At 44.4% G+C, this 23,130-nt stretch overlaps 1 protein-coding gene across 2 annotated transcripts in view; it reads left to right on the forward strand.

Annotated features, from left to right (window-relative positions):
* The window catches only part of schip1 (schwannomin interacting protein 1), a 231,140-nt gene that overhangs the window by 180,102 nt on the left and 27,908 nt on the right, over positions 1 to 23,130 (forward strand). Inside the window, exons 1-2 of one of the 2 annotated variants that reach the window (XM_052078658.1) lie at positions 1,589 to 2,079; positions 6,014 to 6,790. In XM_052078658.1, the coding sequence (XP_051934618.1) occupies positions 2,071 to 2,079; positions 6,014 to 6,790 (786 nt within the window). In that variant the 5' untranslated portion in view covers positions 1,589 to 2,070. Of the gene's footprint in view, positions 1 to 1,588; positions 2,080 to 6,013; positions 6,791 to 23,130 lie in introns of those variants that run through there. The other variant, XM_052078657.1, reaches the window with a different exon arrangement.

The following is a 23,130-nucleotide window of genomic DNA, read 5'->3' on the forward strand; positions in this document are numbered from 1 at the left end:
TATAAAATCAGTTGGCTAGCTGACTTGAATAATAAAGTGACTGAACACATCCATCCATATTCCGATCTGCCTTCTCCACACGGGTCACGGGCGGGGGCGTGCTGGACCTCACGGTGTATAGCATAGGTGTCAAAGCCACGGCACGGGGTTCAGATCTGGCCCGCTACATTATTTTATGTGGCCCGCCAAAGCAAATCAAGTATATCAAGTTCCATGATGCTTGCTAAAGTCTGAACCAAAATTTCTAATTGTCACATGTAATCCACAATAGAAGTCATTGTTCTTGACTTCTGATTTTAAAACTAGTTTTCCCTCAATTTGTTTTGCGCTGTGTATGTCATTTGTGGGGGTGTTTAAACATTTGTATGTTTTCCCATTCTCAGAGCAAATTATCTTCCAAACCAAAACACTCTGGAACATTGTGGTTTGTTCCTCCAGGGTAGATTTACTTCTTCTTGTCTTCATAATAATAATAATAATAATTAAAAAAAATTCATTTCTTATAAAGTGCAAAAGATTACACAAAATAAGGGGTTAGAGGCAAGACAAGTGGTTTTAACCAACGGTTCAAAGTGTAAACATGCTGCGTACAGTCTGACAATAAATCTAATTCAACCACACAGACAGGAAAATTAGGACGCGGCGCAATGACGTGACGTCATCTTTAGAAGATGTCACCGTTATGAGACGTCATCTTTTAGTGGTGTCTTCATGAAATGAAGAGAATGAAAACTGTCGCCTATTCCTCCATAAGACTTCCACCACCTCCTGCAACGCGCCTCTGTCAATATAAAATGATTAAAAACAAATAAGCCCTTGCAAGTTATATCACAACACTGACACGCGTCGTCGTCAAAAGTGTTTGTCGCTCGACCTTGTGATTTGTGCGCATGCATGTCACATAACATACGTCTTCAATTATCATGAGAAGACGCATTTATTTGTGTAATGTGAACGAGAACGTAAAAAGACCGGGATTAACAATACTGTAGCTGCCGGAATGAAAATGTAAATGTCACATTCTGCACCTCGCCCTTCTTTCTTCTTTCCACGGACTGCTTTCAATTCCACTGAGGTTTTTGGTATCCGTGGAAAAAAAAAGCCCGACTTTCACCGGAGTAAGCTGGGATAGGCTCCAGCAACCCCCGCAGCTACCACATAATTAGTCTTCAATTAACCTCCTGTTTTTGTAGACACTTAAGGCTATTTTAGTCTTGACCGCCTGACATGCAGAGCACCTTAAACTGAGAGTTGAACCTGGGACCTCGACACGAGTTGGGAAGCCAATTCCTATCGGTTCAAATAGGAAGCCCAAAGCGGCTGCTTTTGATCTATGTCACTGTCTGCTTCTATAAAGATTTTTTAAAAAAAGACATAGCATTTTGTTGTTGCTGCTGTTGAAGCCACTTTGATTCCAAAAAGTGGATGCAATAACGCATAAATCTGAGGCTTTAAATTCATAAGAGCAAAAGTGTTTAATTATTCACCCATAGTTTCCTTTCCCTCACCCCTACTCCCTCGCCGTACCCCCCCCCCCCCCTCTCCTCTCTCTCTCACTCTCTCTCCCCCCACCTTTTGCAAGGTCAGTGCTTGTCTTCTGTCGTCACTTTCCCCACCGAGTCCAGACGTGCGCACGGCTTTGGAAAAAGAGAATGTATTTCTTTTTGAGGAGGTGGTCTGTAAAATCGCGTTCAATAACTTTAGCGTTGACCGTGCGTGGGCTCTGAAGACGCTTCCCGTTCTTCCTTCCACTTCACTCTTACGAGGACGCACGGAGCTCGGCGCGCGTGAAAAGGAGCGAAACCTTTTTTGGATTTCAAACCACAACATCTTGATTTATTTCGTCGTTCATTTGCGGACACACTTAAACGGCGATGCCGGGAGCCAGATGTCCTCTTCTTCGCCTGGCTGTCTGTCATTTCGGTGGCCGAGCCGGCACAGCCAGCAGCCGCCTTTAAGGATACACCATCAGCTGCTGCTTGCTGCTGGGAAGTCGGAAGAGCCTCAGAGCTGTGATTTGAACACTTTGACAATGTCTTGAAACGCGAGGCGGGAGTGAAAGCTTACAAGATGATGACAGTGAGTAGAAACGTCAATTTGCACTGAATTGCAGGCATGCCGCGAAAGGATTGTGGAGCTCATATGGGCGTTTCTGTCACTGCCGGTGTGTGCATGTGCGCGTGTACACGTTGTGTTTGTGTGTGTGTGTGGGGGGGGGGTATCTGGTTCCTCTTGGGAGTTTTGTGGGAACATTACATCATAACGGTACGGCGAATGACTCTGCAAATGGGGTTAGAATAAAATGCGCCTTTTTCATTGAGAAAGGTGCATGGGGATGATGTCACACATGTCACCAGGGCGGATACCGTGGTTGCCCCCTCAACCCATCTTGAATTGTGCAAAACACGAAACCAAATGAGTCGCAACGACGACTCCCTCTTTCTAATTTGGGAAGGGGTGGGGGGTACGGGGGAGACGACGGTGCAGCTGTTCGTGTGCATGCAGCCGGTTTAGGTGGCCAAACAAAATCCAGGGTGTTCGTGTGTGTATTGGGGGTTTTTATGTTTGTGTGAGTGCGTGTTCGTGCGCGCGTGTGTGTGCATGGTGTTAGTTAATCCGACCGCGGATTATTTTTACATGTCCAGAATGCCGCTTTGCAACGCCTTTCCTCTCTTCCTTACTTCCACGTCTGATTCTCATTCATAAACAGGCACTTTAACTGATTACAATATTGCATTCGAGTTCATGCGACCAATCGCACGCTGGTATTGGTTCATAATCTTTTTTTTTTTTTTTTTTACGAGCCAGACGCTGCTTTGCTCCGAGGCTGCACAAATCGGATTAGGATTTTTTTTTTTTTTTGTGGCGAGGGCGCTTTTGAAGCAATGCAAAGCGGTCATCTCACTTTTTGAGAACCTAAAAAGGAGGTTCTGTTTGTCTGTTTGTAGTTTCTGGAACACGTACGTCAGGTTTGCAAAGTCAATGGGAAGGCGGCATGCAAGTCGGGATGGTGATTTGCGCGGTGCGTTTGCTGACCATCGCGATCTAAGGTCGATATCCGTATTGCACAGTTGCCAGTTTACGGGTCAAAATAGCCGTTGCTATCAGTGCGGTAACCTTAAAATGTGGCAGCTCCTGGACGTTGGCAGCAAAAATGCCAAATGCAGAGGGCAAGACTCTCTTGTCAAGCAGTTACGCACATACGTTTAGGGACCCACCCTGGTGGTTGTGGAGGGTGGGGTGTTGCGCGTGTGGCGTTTACTGCAAGGTTGCTCTGCTTTAGCATTTAGCGGCAACAGTATTTGCCATATTTTCACTTCCACCTTCAGTGCACAAGTTTTGTAGTGACAGAATTAAGTTTAGAAGGTCAATAGAGTTAAAACATAAATAATAAATCTGCCTTTGCGAAGGTGCTAATTGCCACTGATTTAGTCTTTGTCGAAGTATGGGACTGACCTGCATTAAATTGATCTTAGAGGTTCTTTCTACTACTGTATGTTTTCTGTTAGTGTTTGTTGAAAAAGTCTTACAACTGAACGACGTCGACTGAGATGTGTTTCTAATATATTGCCCCTTAAATTGATAGTACAAGTTGTGAAATGACAGTGTTACAGCACTGGTTCTCCCTTTCAGCATGCGCCAGACAATTGACGGAGTTTACTTCGTCCAGTGGCCGGGATGAGGCAAGACAACTTGAAGTTGCTTCACTATGACAATGCGCTTTGCCACGATTGTCTGAGCATCTGTCAGTTCCTGGCAGAAAAGAACATCAGCGTGCTGGAACAACATCCGTAAATGTGTGGGGGCGGGCGTGGGGGGGTGTCCTTTCTCCCAAACTCAACATGGTCATCACGTTTTGAAGATATCGACAACATCAAACTAAACGTGGCGATCGCGTTGGAAGATTGTTTCCAAGAGAGCATGACTTCCAAGGGCAAAGCTTGTCGTTTAGACTTGAAATATATCCTTTGTGAGTCCTGGAACTTTTCTGACACATATAAATTATTAACCCTTAGCATTATGATTCAAAGCATAAAATCTACTTGATATGAGAGCTATTTGTAATACAGTATCCTGTTTCAATCATGGTGCCAAAAAGGTGGACAAAATATTCGAAACAGCCGTCATGATGATTTAGTGTAGTTCCACAAAACTGAAAAAGAATAATGACCATTTTGGAAGAATAACTCCAAACCCTGTGGTGGATGTTCTATCAATGTGAAAGCATCCCTAATAAAGTGTCTCCTTGCTATAAATTTCCTCTCCTGCCCAGAAAGTGTGATGTAAACATCCCGGAAATGATGACTAATAAAATGTTTTTTTTTCTGATGCTTTGCCCCTGCGATAGACAGGAATTCTTATAGAAGCAGTCATAAGCGAAGCGGTCATAGTCCATCCTCATGCGTCCTTTTCATTTTTAGGGCAACTCTTAATGTAGCTTTCCGGAAAGGTGTCATAAATTTGTGACCGCGGCGCACAAGAAATTTGGCACCTCCCTGATGGATGCGAAGGGGGCGCTCGGGTCAGGTGGAGATCTGAGAAGGGTTGTAAACAGTGAGGACGTTTTCATTACCTGTGAACTAATCAGTCAGTTGGTGATTGCAGAAGGAGGGGCGGAGCTAGGGCAGAGAGTCAAGGTCACGTTACAGCCGCTGGATCATGTCGGGGATGTTGTGAATATGCGGTGACACGTGCGCGTCACTCATTCAAAGCCGCCGCAACACTCTGCTCTGTCCCTGTGGGCTCGTGCTGTTGTAGTGGTTGTGTTTGGGTTAGCATGCAGAGGTTATGCAACCGTGTGCGCTTTCTGTTGTGTCTGGGCGCTTTCCAAAGGGAATGTTTTCAAGAATCAGTGGCCCAAAAGAGGCCGGGCTGCAAAATTATGAGCAGACAGGAAGTTCCTGCTGGACAGGAAGTGGAAGATATGAGGCTGCTGGACTGAAGCAGATTTGACGAAGGATAGTCAACATTATTGTACTCTTCTTCTCTTTCTGTCACTGTAACTTGAGGTACAAGGCCAAATAACTTTGGTACAGCAATTTAAATGGTTCAGGAACATACCTGCAACCTTTTGGCCCAAGAATAGAATCAAACCCTGGAGTGTGATAATTGGTTCCAGGGGTTATATTAGTGTCGATCAGGGGTGTCCAAATCCAAATCAGGTCTTCGAGGGCCACGGTTCTCCATGTCCTGGACGATCCTTCTCCTTCGACCCACCTGATTTAAAATATCAGCTCATCATTAAGCTCTGCGGAGGGCTGATCAGGTTTGGCCACATCTGGTGTTCGTTGTCCATTTAGGGGATGTCAATGGACACAGTGTACCAACTGTCTCCCTATTTCTGATACTTTTCATCTGTAGTAGCACAAAGTCTGCCCTGCGATTTGCTAGCAGCCAGTCCAGGGCGTAGCCTAGCCCGGCTCGAGCCCAAAGTCACCTGGGAAAGGCTTTAGCTCCCTTGTGACCTAATGAGGATTAGAGCTTAGGAAAATGAGTGAATTGATGCATAGTTCGATGTACTTAGGTTCAAAATTCTCAAAGGAACCACTTTTTTTCCCCATAATTCCTGACACTTTCCTTCATTCCTTCAACAAACCGTTACACCATTGATATTAATTTGATTGAAATTGGCGTTCATGATAAAACACTCTGAGCAAGTGCTGTATTTAGAACATCTTTAGGTGCTTGCATGTTCATACAGTTACACTCAACCGAGCAGAAAAATACAAAAAGAGGTACAAATTTGCTGCTTTTAAAGCCTTGACACTTTAATTTTAGAATTTGGACATACATCAGAAGCTTTTTGGTCCTGCAAAAGGTGCAGGCAGTGTCCTCGGAGTGCAATAATGAATCCTGAAAAGGACAATGTAGCCGCTGCACCCCAATTTCAGAGAACCCAATAATTATCTCAACAAGGTGCATTTGTGACCTTTTCTTTCAGGGACGCAAAGAGAATTCGAATGTTTCTCTCTTGGTGTACATCTTCTGATATCTGCTGATTGTTTTGTTGCAGGACTACCGGGAGGATGGCATGGACCTGGGGAGCGACGCGTCCAGTCGCTCCAGCTCAGAGTCCAATTCCAACAAAGTTACTCCTTGCTCCCCTTCTCCTGACCTGCCCACACTGGATGACTATAAATCCTCCCCTTCTCTGGACCTCGTCACCCTTGAGGACTATGAGGAGGATGAGGACTACCAAGAGTATAAGAAGAAGGTGATGGAGGAGTGGGAGAGCGAGTACGGAGACAACGACGCCTCTCCGCAAGCGCCCGGTCAGGAGGGAGGCAGAAGTGGCATCATGGGGCCCGATGAGGTCAGCGAGGGCGACGGGAAGAACGGCCGCAGCCTTGACAAAGAATTACAGGATGTGAAGTCTGTTCCGCCCCTCCCGGCCCCAACCGGGCACACCACCACCGCCGCCACCATTGCCGCCATCCCTGAGGAACTCAAACAAAACGGGAATGTGATTTCGCCTCGTAGCAACCCGCTCCACTCCCCTGGCACACCACAGGGGGGACTCACAGGGACTCCCAAGCCCAGGCACCAAAGCTTCAGTCAAAACAGGGGCGGCCGCAGCACAGGCGGGGGTGGCGGAGGAGGAGACGGTGTTGGGACTGTGGGACGTATGGGGGGTTACAGAGAAGAGGAGGCTGTAGAAGAAGAGACTCTGCCCACCATGGACTGGGCAGCCCTGGAGAGGCACCTGGCGGGGCTGCAGTGCCGAGAGCAGGAGAACCAGAACCTCAATTACAACCAGAACCACAACATAGGCAAGACCAGCTACACCTCAGTGAGTGTGCATTTTTCTTCCTCTATGTTTTCCTGCTTCTCCAGTGTGCATCACAGGCTTTTCCGCGCTCGCTTTTCCTCAGTGTTTCCAAGCTCTGGTGGGCTGCTCTAATCCAGCATTTATCCGTGTCAGATGAACTCAAGTTACACAAGGTTAGGGTAACTGGAGTGAAGAACGGGGATTAGTGAGCTATTGTAGCGCTAAGCTATGTTGACCCGGCTTTTAACCTGGCCGTCATGGAAGTGGGGGGCTGCACAGCTGGAGGGAAATGAAGGCTGCTAGAGGCGGCGGGAAGGATGTGACTCAATGTGTCCGTAACAGGAAATACACACGGCCGGACAGGGTGCAGCCAAGCTGAACGCTGATGGATTTTGCCTTGCATGACGGAGCTTGTGTAGGAGTATATGCACAAAACTATAGGGACACCTGGTCATTTCACCGGCAGGAAGTCAAAATAGAGTGTTGCCTTGAAATTCTAGTTTAATTTGATCCCGGATCATGCTTAAAACTTTACAAACACAAAGCATATTTCTCCATCAAAATGGTATTAATCCTAAACCTCTTTTTTAATGAGGAAAATAATTGTAGAGCGTCCGTAAGGTTCCAAACAGAATAGGATCCTTCAAGCGGACACCCAGGAAAGTTTATCTCACAAAAATATTTATTTACAAAAAGTAGGCACAAGACTGACAAAGTACAAATAACTATGCCAAAAAACATAAATCCCGGCAAGCGCTAAAAACGGAACCAGAATAATGGGAGAGCATCTAGCAAGGCGAAATTATCTAACAGCTTGTCGTGGGTCCATGAGGTCCTTAAATAGTCCCAGTAATTGTGATGCCAGACAGGTGCACAGCAGGAAAACCGGGAACGCCTCTGCCACCTGCTGGACACTAACAGAAGTTGATCATGAAATTATATTGTACGAAGAAAAACATCTCATAATACCATCATTAAATAGAATGTAAAAAATTAAACAGTATGTATATCATAATTAATATGTTGTCGCCCCTTCTGGATTGCAGTTTGATAATGGCATGCAGACAAACACAAAGAAGACTACTGCAAGTGATTCAGTCACTGCAATAATATTTAATTTTTGCAGAGGATAGAGAATATATAGCTGTCAATATTGTTATAATTTCTGTCTACATATGTTGCTGCACCATTTGTGTTCAGCTATGCATCACTGAAAGTGTAATAAAACAGATTATATTTGTTAGCCTGTCTATGGCATTTCCCATTATGTGTTCTCATTAAACATTAAAAGCAACGTCATATGGTTGCTTAACGTTCTAATTTTCAGGCTGGTGCGTCTGTACATTTTGCCAGTCCGCCATTCGCCAGCATCCGGGCCACCCGTCCATCATCGCCAGTCTGTCACTTCAACGTGATTTTAACCGCGTGTCTCCACCATTGCAAAATTACAGTTCATCACCATTATTTTAGAACGGACAGACCTCCACCTGCTTGCTTCTTCTTTGTCTTCTTCTGCCGTGGAGTTTGCGAGAACGCACTACTTAGTACATCACACGCAAAAAAATCACACACACACACACACGCACACACCTTGCCTGACTTTTGTGTAGGTAGTCTGTATTCTATTTCCCCCTCAGTGATGTGAAGATGAGTGTTAATGGTTGACTCTTTATCCCAGTCCAGGGTTTCATCTGCATTTCCCCCAAAGTCAGTTTTACAGATAGACTCACATGACCCTGAACAGGATGAGCCCGAAAGAAAACTTTTGGATGGTTAGAACGATTTGAAGTGGTACTTTCCTGGGGGGGTTGTGAGGCTTCTACCAGCAGATGGTAGTGTTGCGTTGGCAGATTGACTCGGAGGCGTCAGACCTGGCGCGCCTGCCACAATGTTTTGAGGATTTACTTGCCTTCTCATGAGATCAGTTAGTTGAAATCCCAAGCCTGAATAGATTTGCTTTCTCTGGGGCTCCAAAAGGACACCACTTTTAAAAAAGGAGCAAGAGAAAATTGGATACAGAGATCTCGTATGCGGCCCGGGGAGAATCACTAAGTGCCGTTGAATTGTTTGAATGCTGTTACAGCAGATCTGGGCTTCTTTTGCTATGCAAGCACCAAGTCCTTTCCCTCAGTTCACACGGACAATGGCTGCAGCCAGTGCCATTGTGAGCATGTTGTGATCCCGAAGACCTCCCTCTGCCCCTCCCCCCGCCCGCACCAGACCACCACCCCAACCCCTTGTCTCCGTGAGGCATGTCAGGAATGCAATGGGAGATGTGAGGACAGACGATAAGAGAGCGGAAAGGAAAAAAAAATATCTTCAGGTTGAAACAAATTGCAGGCCATGGGGCGCGTGTGTACCTGCTATACTGTGTACGCTTATGTTTTATTATGAGCGCTGTTGATGATTAACTGTAGACCAGGGGTCTGCAGAATTGCTGTTATATGATATTGTGTTATTTTTTTCAAAAGTAGACATATAACACAAATATTTTGTAATAAACCAATTATTTCTCTGTTTAGGGGTTCAAATATAGGTAGGACTGTCCCCTGAAAGGGATCCCCCCCAGGTCATACTAACACATTCTAGATGGAGATAGTTTGTCCTGCCGGTGCACTCGTGCTAATAATTTGGTCGAACCGCACTTTGAAGTGGGGAAAAAAAAGCTTCCATTGATTCTGCTGGGCCGATAAGAAACTACTGGAGTTTCGGCCGCCTGAGCAAGGAGATGAGGCGATACTGTGCACTCCACCAGAGATCGAGTGCACAAAAACACGATCATAAACGCCAGTGTTTAGTTAAAGATTCTTTTCTTATCTGTTCAATCGTCTCATCTCTGAACTTCCCCTCGAAGAGGAACCTCGTGTTGACCCTCTGTGCACCAGATGGATGATACAAGAAAAACAGTCTGGTGTGTAAAAACTAGAAACTCTAAAGGCAAACGGCATCCTAAGCTGGTGCAATTGGATGCCAATTTTCTGGAAACTTACATCAAAGGTTGCCACAAAAATTAAACCGGATTAAGTCGATGCTGCCGTTTTAATTTTTCTTTCGCTTGTGCGGCACTTGTTCTAAAAGAACAAGAAGCCTTGCCAAGCTTTAAAGAAGAAATTTGTGCAAAATGTATCTGACATTTTCCCATCAAAATGCACAATTAAAAATGACACAACACCTGACAACCACTTGTCTCGCTCAGGTTCACATTACGCCGGATTCAAAAGCAGAGTACGGCTGCCATTACCCCGACAAACGAATGGCTACTCAAGATTGCCAATTTAGCTACTTTTCCGACCTCTTAAGTGACTGTTTTTCCAACAAATCCTTCTTGTGGTGGTCTTGGTACCTTCTCTAAATTCTTATACTCCCTCTCGAAAAAGAGGCATGTGCCCGGACTGCAAATGTGTCACTTTCCGCTCGGTTATCCATATACACATTTGTCCTCAAGAACTCCTAGTTAAGTTTGCTGTCAAACTAAACATGAAACAAAGAGAATAAGCAAATATCATAGACTTTGCAGACTTTTAACAACAAACAATGTCGCAACATGTGTAACCAGAAAATGGAAAAATACTCACAGGCAAATGTTGTTTTTCCTCTGCGAACAGTGACCGTGTTACTGTGTTCTTCATGTATTTAAATGTAGAACATCGGTATGGCTGTAGTATTCTGCCCCCTGGTGGCCAAGGCCCACACACCAGAAGGAGCTGCACAAACTTTGTGTTCTTTATATTCGATGTAATTATTTTACTGATTGAAAAACACATTTTGGTTGTTGTAATTGACTTGAAAAAAACATTATTATTATTATTATTATTTTAACCCCCAAAAATCATATGATATATGGGCAACAAGCATTTTCCATGTTTGGCTATTGAAAAAAAAAAACAGGTGAACCGTGAGTATGCGGGGCTCCATTGCATACAAAATAATGTAAATATTTTTGACATGTGTACCCGTAAAGGAACAGCTGAGATGGACATAGTAATGGGATGGACTTTATTTTCTTTTTTTATACCAGGGGACCTCTGAATGTCTTAATCCTTAAATTGGCAGGATTTACCAGTGACCCAAAAGGGAAGAGAAGAGAGTACATAAGGGATGGGAGGTGGGGTGCTTTTAAAACGTTATTAAATATTTAGACACCTGGCCTGGTGGGACCCCGCGGCTTGATAATGTGTGTCTTCCCGTATGGGTTGGAAAATGTGTGTGTGTGTAAGATGTTGCTGGGGTGTCTGGCAGGAAAGCTTCAAAAACATCACTGCAGAACAAACAACGCAAAATTTGTAGCGGCCCTTTTGTTCTTTGACGCCACCTTGGCAAGCCTGCGGACACATGCACGGTGCGTCTGACAAGAAATATGGGCGCCGGTTTCAAAATCCTGCTTTGTGTACACATCTCCATGGCAACAAAGAAAGTGATAAATGGCAGTATAGGACGTAGTGTTACTGTATGAAGAGCATAAAGTATTTCCTTCTATCTAGTTAGCGGGAATACAGTAAAGCAGTCTTATTGCTGCTCTAATCTCAGCGACTGCCTTCAGGCTGTGGGAGCAGGGTCAGGAGGGGGATCGGGCTGACCTCTTTTTGTCATTTTTTTCTAATGAACTCTAAAGGCACGTGGCAGAGAGCAGCCTGTTGGGACCTTAACCCCTAACCCACCATTAAGCGCTGCACTGTGGAAAAATAAACAATAATATTATTTTTACGAGGCGGCTCATGTTCTTCAGCTCTTTTATTTACCTGCTTCTCTCCCGCGGTGAATCAAGACAATCTTCGTGCCCTGGCAGGTTACTTTTTCCTGTATAATTTAAAAACTGAGAACTGCAGTTGAAAATAAGGCCTCTGCTGAGACTTGGAACACGACTTCTATGTTTATACACACAACAAAACCTAAAAGTTCTCTTTGTAAAAATGGGATCCCATTGGAATATATTGGATTTGAATTTTTGAGTGCATGCATGGAAGGAGTATTCTATTCTTCAAGATGCATCAGTAGAAATTGGCATAAGGAAGCGTTTGTGGCATTGTGCGCCGTTGTGGGATGGGAAGTTGCCGGACCCCGCCATACCCCATGTACATTAAAATCAGGTCAGTCGGAGGCAAGCGTAGTCTAGCGGTGCGCGTCGGTGAAATTTTCTTTCTTTTGGTGTAACGAGACATTTGTGCCTCTGTGCGCTGTTGTGGGAAGGAGCGTGTTTACCAAATTCACAAGAACGCTGAATCAGTCCATTACCCTGCCACGAAAAATGACAAGGTGCCCATTTCTACGCTGAACGCAGACTATGTTCTGTGACCAAATTGTCAGATGACTCAGGAGCGAGGCAACTCCATGCACCGAAACGCCCAAATGGGTGCAACACGGACCCTAAAACACTAGACTCGACTTACACGGACACAAAAATGAAATTACGCCAGTTTTTACATCATGATGTTTTTTTGGACAACAAGCAATGTTGAACTTTTTTTCCATTAATTAATGCCAGCTGTTTTTCTCAAACTGGGAGGGCCAACGCTTTGTCATCTTTATTTGATTTGAAAAAGCTCTGTTGTAGCATCCGCTGCCGGTACTAATCCATGTTCTCAACAACACACTGCGTCCGCACGTCACATCGCGACGTAGGACGGCCGTACCACACCCCACACCCACTCACACTCTGTGTGGACTAAGAGCCGATCAAAGACACTCCTGCCATCTCGTGCTTATTTATCATACTGAAATCAATTCCACGGCTTCGATACTGACTGAAGAGGTGTGTGAATCCCTTAGTAATATTTTTAAAAAAACCACCCAAAACTATTTTGGCACAAAATGAGTTAAGCATTTTAGACTGTCCCATAAACAACAAGGCTTTCTGAAGTCCAGACTCTAATTGAACTGGCAGACTTGAATGATATCTTCTGATCATTTTACTGCCCATGGAGTTGTCAGCTACCTGGTGAAAGTGTCTTCTCCTCTCTGCTGTGAGAGCAGCTGTGAAGATTTCAAACAACTGAACAAGTCGTTTTTTTGAGAAAAGTGATTCCCAAGCATAAAAAAAAGCCAAGAGGCAAAGAAACTTGAGGTTTCGTGCGTACTGTAGCTCGGAAAAGCAGGAAGAGAGCCGAGAGACAAAAGGCAGCAGAGTGAGGCTGTTGTTTGAGAAACCCTGTGATTATGTTGCAGTTCAGCAAAAGGACTGAGCTGGCGTCTTTACGATAACACCATAACAACTACTCCCAGTTTTTAAGGCGACGCCACGTCAAGGGTGAAAGGTCCTAGACGTGGAATGAATCGGCAAACAGGCCATGTATGAGAAGGAAAGCACAACTTGGAAGTTCGGTGTTAACCTGGAATTTGTTTCAGAACAGTGAGGTAGTGAGAGATGAGGGTGCAGTGCTTCAGCCAGGTGTATAGAGTGACCCCCCTCAGGGTCTGGTGTCTGGTTCAAACCTTTCGGCCATACATTGTTCTACGTGTGTGTGTGTGTGTGTGTGTGTGTGTGTGTGTGTGTGTGTGTGTGTGTGTGTGTGTGTGTGTGTGTGTGTGTGTGTGTGTGTGTGTGTGTGTGTGTGTGTGGGAGTGTTCGTATGTGTCAGTGTGTATGCCACCGGCTGAAACGCACCCGGCCCTCCGGCTTGCACACATTTGCGCCGCCTCTGCCTCAGAGTTAAGCTGTCTCTCAACACACACTCTCATACACACACACACAGACACACATCTTATTATCGAGGGATATATTTTTCCTCTCATCGTAGTCTGACCGTCTGCCGACGTTTGTGCAGGTATCACCCCCCCCTCATCCCACATTTTCTTTTTGGGTTTTTTTTTTCTTGTCAGTGGAGTATTTTTCATCTAACTTTAACCTTGGCTTCCTCACAGCCAGCCGGGCACATAACTCAGGTAAAGCCCACGATGACTTTTTGTATTATTGAACCAAAATAAAAACGATTGAAAGGCATTTTTGTTGCAAAACTTCGGGATGTTCAGACGATTTAAGAACACGTCGTTGAGGAAAAAGTCTCCCGCAGATTATTTTAGCTTCAGGCTATGCATTCTTCTCTTATGACACGTTGTCTGTTCAGGTTGTGTGTACAAAGGTATCCATGTGTGCGGACTTGTGGACGTGAAGTGGAGCCCGGGCTTAGTCATCAGATATGCAACACGCGTGTGTTTGAATGCTACTTCAAATAAGCAGCAAGTCAGGCACCTATTTTGAATGTCTCTTCATCCAGTGCATCACTGCTCACTTCTGACATGCAAAGTGAAATTCTAGCTATGAAAATTAAGAGTGTATGTTCATGATGCTTTAAGAACATATGTGGGAATGGTATATGGTTTATGTGAATTCGTGAGTGGTTGAGATCGGTCATGTTTTCAAGCAATAGAACATGTTTTGGGTCATTGAGTCATTATATGAGTTGTTAAATGATTGCAGAGCAGCTTCAAAGTCCTCATCGGGGCTTTCAATTTGATGCATGACAAAGTACCGTGTGTTGAACATTGATTTTGGACTTCAAAATGGGTGCACTTTAACCTGCCGTACATTCCTGAAAGTCAAACTAAGTCTCCTCCCAAGACAGCAGGCCTGCCGTGGGTAATCTGCAGCTGGGCAATTTCCCGGCGGGGTGGCCTTGCACCTGAATATGCGTTGCCTGGGGCCACTATACCAGCCCATGCATTCATTTCCTCCACCCCAAGGATCAGTTTTGAAATCGGCAAATGAAGTGCTTTCATGACATTTCTTTTTATTTTCTCCTTCTCATACAAATGTCCAACGAACAAATCAATTGTCAATCACAGGCTATTGTATTCTCCACAGGACTGACTGCACGACCTTTGTTACCAAGGGTGTCACCAAGTCGCAATAATGTAATACACACGTAGCAACAACACCACTGTAATTATATTACAACGTGACTTTACCCCCCCCCCCCAAAAAAAATCACATTAAAGGGGAAGTCAAGTCAAAAACATCTTTGCGATATGTAATGTGGTCTATGCGGCCCCACTAGAACATAATTAAAAAGAACATTTTTGACCTGGCTTCGCCGATAAAAAGATGCAACACAGCCTCGAGTGTTACTTGTAATGGCAACAAGGCATGCTGGGAAAGCCTGTTGCAGCGTGGCGATCGTTAAGTTAGCGTCAGTCTGTTAAGTAATGCTCTGGAAAGTGGTATGAATTGGTTCCAAACAAAAACGCTAACAGGATGAGCCTTGTTCACTGCCTAAATGTTGCTGGCTTAACACCGTTGCATAAATCTGCCTTGTCGAGTGTGAAGTATTCTTATGTACCCTTGCCTATTGGTCCCTTTTTTGTATTTTTGTCAAATAAACACAGGTCCTAGTCTGAGCACATTCAGATGTAATTTAGATTTTTGATCAAGTGCAACATGAATATTGCTGTAGAGAGCGATAAGGTAATTGGGATACAATTGTTTGTCTTCATTTAAACGTTGTGAACTACAGGAGGCCAGTATGAACCATGAAACTCCAGGACTGAAAAGGACTCCCACTTTTGGTCCTGATAGTGAATATCACAGGATTTTGTGAGGCTTTGTGAGCATAAGAGTGCAAATGGGAAGTGACACAAACGACCTTAAATGGGTAAAATCAGTCAACTGTGGTCAATGCGGTCCGCTTCATAGTCTGCTGTGTGTTTTGATGGCTGTTAATTTTGTGGGCTAAAACACGGTGCTTTTGCGGTACACCATCACATTTGAGCAGACGACAAAAAAAAACTGACCTAAAAAGCTGACAGGGTTGTGAAGTTCACCTTTTAATGATCATGTTATCTCCCGTCCTAGAGTCAACCTGATAATCACTCTGCCGCATAACAGGTAAACAAACTGAAAACATGGTTGCACGGGTGAGTAATTTGAGGTGTGGGGGGGGGGAGCTGGCAATCCTTTGTTCGCACTTCACCTGAGTGATCCTCCTGGTAGTCCTCAAAAGCTGCTCTTAACACGCCCGCAGACTGATACAGTCAAGATTCACCTGCTCAAAGAAAGGTGCTAAATGTGAAGAGTTTGATTTGCACATAACATAAAGGGTTACAAAAAGAACTAATTCATGGAAATGAATTATATAGGAGAGAGGTTGTTGTTTTTTAAACAACGAAAACATTTTAATTAAATAATTTTGGGAGGGTCACAACAAAATAAGTGTAAAAAATGGTAATGCACTCTTGGTGGGGTGGCCAGCCTGTGACCCCCCCCCCCCCCCCCGCCCCCTTGGAGGACCTAAAACAGCCTTTGTTGACCTCATTTGTGGGTGAAATTGTCATGCTGACATGAAGTACACACTCTTTACATGAGGGGTGCTCATTAGGTAGATCCTGATCGACCGGTAGATCTAAGACAGGTCTCAAGTAGATCCGAGGAGTGTCGAGGAGAAAAACAAACAAACAACCATTTGTGTGTCTTTGTACATATTAATAATCATATCAGTCTCATTTAAAAAATAAAATAAAGCAGGTAAATCTTGAATTTACGGTGGCGCGTGATTACGTCACCGGAAGTTGTTAGCTCTCAGCAGTCTGCAATTGCAGCTTGTGATCAGAACTGTTGCGCTCTATCTTTTATCGTCATTATTCTCATTCAGAGTTTGCTTCGTGTACAAATCACCGAGGGCACGGGCAAAGAATAGGGATCTAGGAGGGCCCAGGGAAGCACTTTAAAATGGTACGTGTGAGCTACGATTGTTAACAGGCTGCAAAAGTGCGTTGCATGCATCAGTTTCAGGCTGTTTCTCATCAGGGCGTGTGTGTGCGTGTGCGTGGGTGGGTGGGTGTGTGAGTGTGTGCGTGTGCGCGCACGTGCCGGTAAGGGTAGATCCCGGGAGCTTAGTTGATCGAAAAGTAGATCTTCGATCCAAAAAGTTTGAGCACCCCTGCTTTAAATCTACACACCCAGTGTTCCCAAAACATATTGCTTGGTGGAAACAAATCTTAAAGACACAGAGCAGGAATCCATTGTGAAGCCTCTGCTATTTTTGGCCTCTCGCTCTCTCTTCCAAACACGTATCACCTTTGCAAATTTCCCGCTTGTGAACTTTGCCAACGGTTCTTTTCTTTCCGAAAGCCGAATGTTTTCACTCAGCCAAAGTACAGCGGGAGGGCAGTGGCAGCCCTCTGCCGAGACCCCCACGATTGCCCCCATTCAAAAACAATCAAAAAGGGACGCCGGTTGTGAGTGTCAGCGTGAACTGTGAAGGAAATGGGGATTTATTTGCAGCAGCGAGGAGGGAGGCGGTCTCTCGTGTTGTTGCTTCGACGCAAGTCTATACATGCTCCGCGGTCCCCAAAGAGTTCAGACGAATACCCGAAACACAAAGGCCAGCTTGGTTAGTGGCCAAATTGAATTTAATGTATAAAAAGAGCGCTGCGAATTGAAAATAATGTGGTGGTAATCGCAAATCAAGCCTAAGAAATGGTGCTTGCAGTGGACCAGTGTTCAAACCGTGTGTGCACAAATGCTAATTTGGGTGGAGCTGCAATTTGAAACTGTTCTTCTCTGTGCCTAATTATAGAGTTTTAGTCTGCGAGGCAGAGAAGCGGGCAGTAAACCTGCCGTGTTTAGACGAGGCTAAGAATATAACGAAAGTCATGGTTCAAAACGCGGACATACGCACAGGGTTGATGTGTAAAGGCTGCGATCGAAAGGCAGATATTTTGGTCTCAATGTTGGTCTCTGTATGGTGTGTTTGTATGGACTGCAGTGTGCATGCTGTGCGCTTCATCTGTTGCCGTCGAGAGGGACGCTTTTATCTCATTGCATGCCCACAGCCCAGTCCACCTCGAAATACACAAACGTGTTTTCATCTATTTGCTGGTATGAATTCATGCACAATGGCTTTCTTTAGTCGTTTCAGGATGGAGGGAGGGATTATGATGGAGGGATGGATGGATGGAGAGATAGATGGAAGGTTGGAGGGATGGATGGATAGAAATGCACTTCAGAAGTTAGCAACTTTGCAAACAAGGAACGAAAAGCAAGAACATCCTCACTTTATGTAAAGGTCGAGTGTGACGTCAACTTGGCCAACTCTCTTATGAGTAATATTTTGGGCTTAAACTTTGAGGGTTCAGTCAGCCTGCCATGGGTGTTTTTGGAATGTGGGAGGAAACCGGAGCACTTGGAGAAAAGCCACACAGGCATGGCGAGAATGTGCAAATTCCACACAGGGAGGCCGCAGCAGGGATTGAACCCAAGACCTCTGCACTGTGAGGTCGACGTGCTGACCACTAGACCACCAGGCTGCCTACTTTGGTTCTCATTATTTTTTTTTTAATTTATTTTTTTTACAGAACCCACCCAGGTTAATAGCTATAACCATAGCGACAATGAAGACGTTTTTGTTCGGCAATCTCCGGCCCGTGACGTCATTTACAGAAGGCCGAGTCTCCAATCAGCCATTGTCATGCATTGTTGATTGTCCCGTTAACTGCCCTTCGCCATTGTTATCAAGCTATTCGCCAAAATGCCTCGGCAGTGTGTGGCGATGCACCGTTCACGTTCAGGCCAAGGGTTGTTTGAAAAGAATAGGGCACAGTAAATGAACCAGAAAATGTGAACGATACAGTTTGGTTCTCGCAAAGCGAATGAATTTCACGCCGGCGTCGAGGAGCATTTTTTGTTCCAAGCACATTGAAGCCTTTGTTCTCTCAATCGGATTTGCAAAAATAAAAAATTCGGTGTGATAATCAGTGAATAACTCGAGCTGCTTTTTATGAAAACATTTGATTCAAAGTATGATACGTGTACCATGGATGGAATCCTGTACGAAAACATTCAAACTATTGGAGTGCATGGATGGAATCATCTGTAATGGTTTACAACTAGCAATGCTGCAGAAGGACTGACGAAATACTGGTGACATAAAAATATTTTGTTTGAGATTTTCAAAAATTACTTCACGCTTGAACTTTAAGATGCAGTGCACTTATTGTACTTCTTTAACCTATTCTTCTTCTTCTTTGTAGTTATTTATTGTACTTACACTTGCAGATAGACAAAACTAAAACTTAAACTAATAAAAAAATCAACAAAAAATGAATTGAGGAACAAATAAACGAACAAACCCACTCTGACTCTAAATTAAAACAAACTCCGTTTTGACAAAAACAAAACACAAATTGAAATTTAAAAAAACAACGATAAATAAAATTCTCGAACGGTTATAAAATTGCCACCTCACATTCTCAGTTCCCTCTTTGCGATTTCACTGATTCACTTTTTATTTTTTTGTGCAACTCATCCTCTGATATTCACTTAAAAACCAGATCGCTACACGGTAATGACACTCCATGCTGCCGTTTTGACTCGTCGCCCTTCTTTCATGAAGGATGGTGTCGACTGGCAAGTCTAAGTGTCGGCCTGTCGGTCTTTAACCCAGTTGGTAATCACAATGGTGGGACACATTTGAAAATGTGAAGCATTACTCCAGCCTGGTGGTCACAGCTGGCTCGGTATTTTCACGACCAACCACAGGCCTCATTAGAGCAACTCTGGTGAATGAGCACACACACACACACACACACACACACATAGACGCTCCCTTCCTCTCCCTGTCAGAGCGAGCTCATTACCGCCAGGCTCCCGCGCTCACACTGAGCCAACCTGCTTCGCTATGCAGTGTTTTTGCACTGGCGCAAAATGTCAACGCGCTAAAAGCATCTGGGCTGCCGTCTCCTCCCACTGTGAGGGTTGGCGAGGCCTCGAGCGCTCGGTGGGGGGGGGGGGGGGGGAGGAGGACGGGAACGATGGAGAGGAGTAATGAAAAGGAAGCAAGTGTAGTTGCGGGCAATTACCAGCCGGAGGAGGGCAGGGAATGATTGGCAAAAGGAGCAAACAAGCTGGTGTTCATAGACACGCCCATATGATTTGCACATATTTAAAAACTGAGATTATTTAAAATTATTATTTGCAAAGAATTCATTCAGAAGCCAAGAACAAAATTATATTCGTCTCAATTCTATGCGATTTTTATTTTATTATTCCAATAAAAATTCGATCCCAATAATACTCGACATTTCAACATTTATGGTTGGGTTTTTTTCATAATACGTTGCAAAAGAAAAGACACCAAAGAGTGTGAAAGAAAGCCAACTCAGGGGCTCAGAGCTCGAGAAATTCAAATGCAACGGCCAACTTAAAACACAATCAGAAGCAGAAGAATGGCACTCGGTCGAACACACACAGCCCTTCCGCAAGGCCGAGCGATCCGAAGTAGCTTTGTCTCCACTTCAGTCCTGTAGATGGCTGGAATACGCATTTCAAATCGGGTGACGTTTTTTTACTGGTTCCGGCTTCAGTGCAAGCAGACTATAACGGATCCTGGTTCCAGATTTGTATCCAAACCTGCACAAAATGGGAACATTTTGATGGTATTTCTTTGTCATTCTGCAAGTCAACTCATCAAACAACAATCTTTTCTTTGGGCAGAGGAAAAGAATACAGCCTATACGTCCTTTCTGTTAAATCTGACCGTGCCATGATTCAACAAGCAAGTGGCAGTATTAACATTTAGTCAAGGCCCAAAGTACTCCCAAAGTACCAAATTTCAGGTTTGTTCATTCCCATGGCTACCGCTTAGTGAGTCATTTCTTCACCCGCCCCACTTAAAAAGTTTTGGCTCCGCCCTTAGTGTTAGTCACAACTTCGCTGTTAATTTTGGCATTTCTAATCGCCTTGTATGAGAAACACACACAAATACCATCACAAACTAGTTGGGCCTGAATGAATTACAAACTGTACTGTTGACGGGTGCTTCGGGACTACAATTTATGTGCCAGTCAAGTGCAGGGCACAACCGCTCACACTTAGATTCATGACTTTGCGCACTTTTGCTTTTCATTTCACGCTCTGCTTAGCCATCATTGGCTGCTGCTGATCATCCCACATGCTGGAGGGAATCTGGTGCATGGGTTTGGTTCGTGAGCATTGCGAGGGTAATCTGGACAACCGGGCGATTTCCTGGTGGCCTGTAGAGCTGTACGCGATGCCTGAACAGATATTCTGACCTGCATATTAATCCGCTTTGTCCCTTAGAGTGTCCCCAATATGCAATAATTTAATACCAAAAGTAGCATATTTGAATAAACGTATGGAAACACCACCAATGTAACAAGATGACACACTGTTGTAACAGTCAGTCACCTGTTCATATGTGACACTCATAATGTTGACATCAAACCTATTCTTATTTGAATAGGTTTCAAATAAGAGCGCTAACAGGAAGTGCCATGGTAGCTGCCTCAATGTTGCCGGCTTGGAAACTGCATAGCTGTTCGCAACGCAGAGCTAACTACAAGAAGATGGCGAACATGAAAGAGCTTTTTTTTTTTTGGGCAGTCTTTCCGATTGCAAAGGGCTCGGTGAATGCATAAATGAAATTTACTGAGTTCAGTAGCTCCCATTTCTACTACCATTACAGTAGCAGTCAGGTTGTAGCTCATTCTGCAATCCACTAGCACATTACTCGTCACTCCAAGATCATTGCCTCTTGATTAAGTATTCATCATTTTTGTTTGTATCTCTAAATACACCCACGCGGTTAGAGTTAAGTACACATTGACTGCTGTGTGCGTGTGTGTGCGTGCGTGTGTGTGCGCGTGCAGTGTTGATGTGTGGGATGAGAGGAAGCGCTCGACACTGCGACACTCCCTTGCAGCGAGAGCGACGCCACTTAAAAGTGAGCGCCCGACTCCATGCATGCATAATTCACATTCAACGTTTCAGGCGGCATGAAGCTACATTCTCTTTCCTCCGCTCTCTGTGTTCGCTTTACTGTCAGCTTTCACTTTTAACTCTGCCCACCCATGATTTGTTCTGCGTGGGAGGCTGAACTGTGGTCTCCATGTGAAAGTTTCGCTTTACGCTTGGTGTCCACTTAATGTAGTTTTCAGTGCGAATAATAAAGAGATGTGTTTGTATCTACCTATGCGGTGGCTCAGATTGCAACCTTGATCACTGTGTGAAGGGCAGCAGAGGGGTAACTTTGGACTCGATGTTGCCGTGGTACTGGTCGGGGGTTCTGTTACGAAAGCCCAGATGAAAGATGTTTCAATGTGTGTTTAGTGTGTGAATTTGTTTTAAGTGAACTGTTGACTTTTGTGCATTTATGTTGGATCTAGTGAAGCTCATCAAACATTGAAGAAAAGGTCTGTTGGATTGGCTTTGGCCATTGGCTGCACGGATTAAAATCATGTTTAACCAACATGAATCTGAGTTTATCTTGTGCAATATTGATTTTGGTCAAGCACGATTGTTATGCGTGCAACCAATGTTCAACAGATTCTTTTTTTTCAGTGAAGTCACGCAAATGAACCACCCTCCGCCATCAATGACCCCATTTTTAACATAATAAAAGTCTTCTGGCTTTACATAACTGACATTCACAATAATTCTGGGCACAGGCATCTTTATATTCAAAAAGAAGTGAATGCTCGTCAGGATTCATCAGGCATTTTTGAAACTGCCCCATAGGCCAATGAAACGATTGGAATGTGCCAGTCACGCCCACCAGGGTGTTTGAATAGCAAAGTTTTGTGCCCTTACTCCAATGAGGTTTTTGAGAAGAGTTTATTGCTAGTTACTTTTGCAATTGAATCGTAGCTTTGTATTCATCATATAAATATGTAGACGTGAAAACGAAAGAGTCGTCTCGTTGGGCACATTTCTTCTTGCCCCGAAGCAGAGGCACCACCTCATTATACCCATTGACTATAAACTCTGCGTAAACTACAGAGTCCGTTTCCATTGTAAGAAAAACAACGTTATCGCAGGTCAAAGTCATGCACCATAATTGCATTCAGCCGGTGTGACGGGTTTGCGGCTCCAGGCGGGCAGGTCAAAACACATGGGGTCATATTCTTGCCATGGGCCGCAAAGATTCGAGCGGCAGACGCATCGATTCGCGTCGGCATCATCAATCCAAGGAGCGGTCTTGTCAGGAAGCGCGGCGTCACCCGCCAGACATCAATATCAGGATGGAGAGATCTCCCTTGTGAGTGGGGAGGAGATAAAGAGGCGATGGATCTTGGTTTTGAGCCGAAATACAGAAATGACAATTGAACTGATGGATTCGTGAATTCCATTTACATCGGATTTCATGATTGTAGCAAAGCAGAGATGTCGAAATTAAGTCTTCTCCATCATCAGTTTTGACATCATTTTCTCATGTTGTGTTAATTAAATGAAAATGGACCCATTTTGAAATTGAATAAGATCACCCGGGCAATATAGACCAGAAATAGAGTTAACAGTCATGGGTGGATGTCATGGACATGGAGAGAGGATTATGGGAGTTGCTTGGCCTGCGTGTGGATTATGGGGAGGTCCATCTGTCACCAGTGAGATTATAATTCAACAGAAGAGGCAA

The sequence above is a fragment of the Hippocampus zosterae genome, chromosome 10, assembly GCF_025434085.1.
Source record: "Hippocampus zosterae strain Florida chromosome 10, ASM2543408v3, whole genome shotgun sequence".
NCBI classification, from domain to species: Eukaryota; Metazoa; Chordata; class Actinopteri; order Syngnathiformes; family Syngnathidae; genus Hippocampus; species Hippocampus zosterae.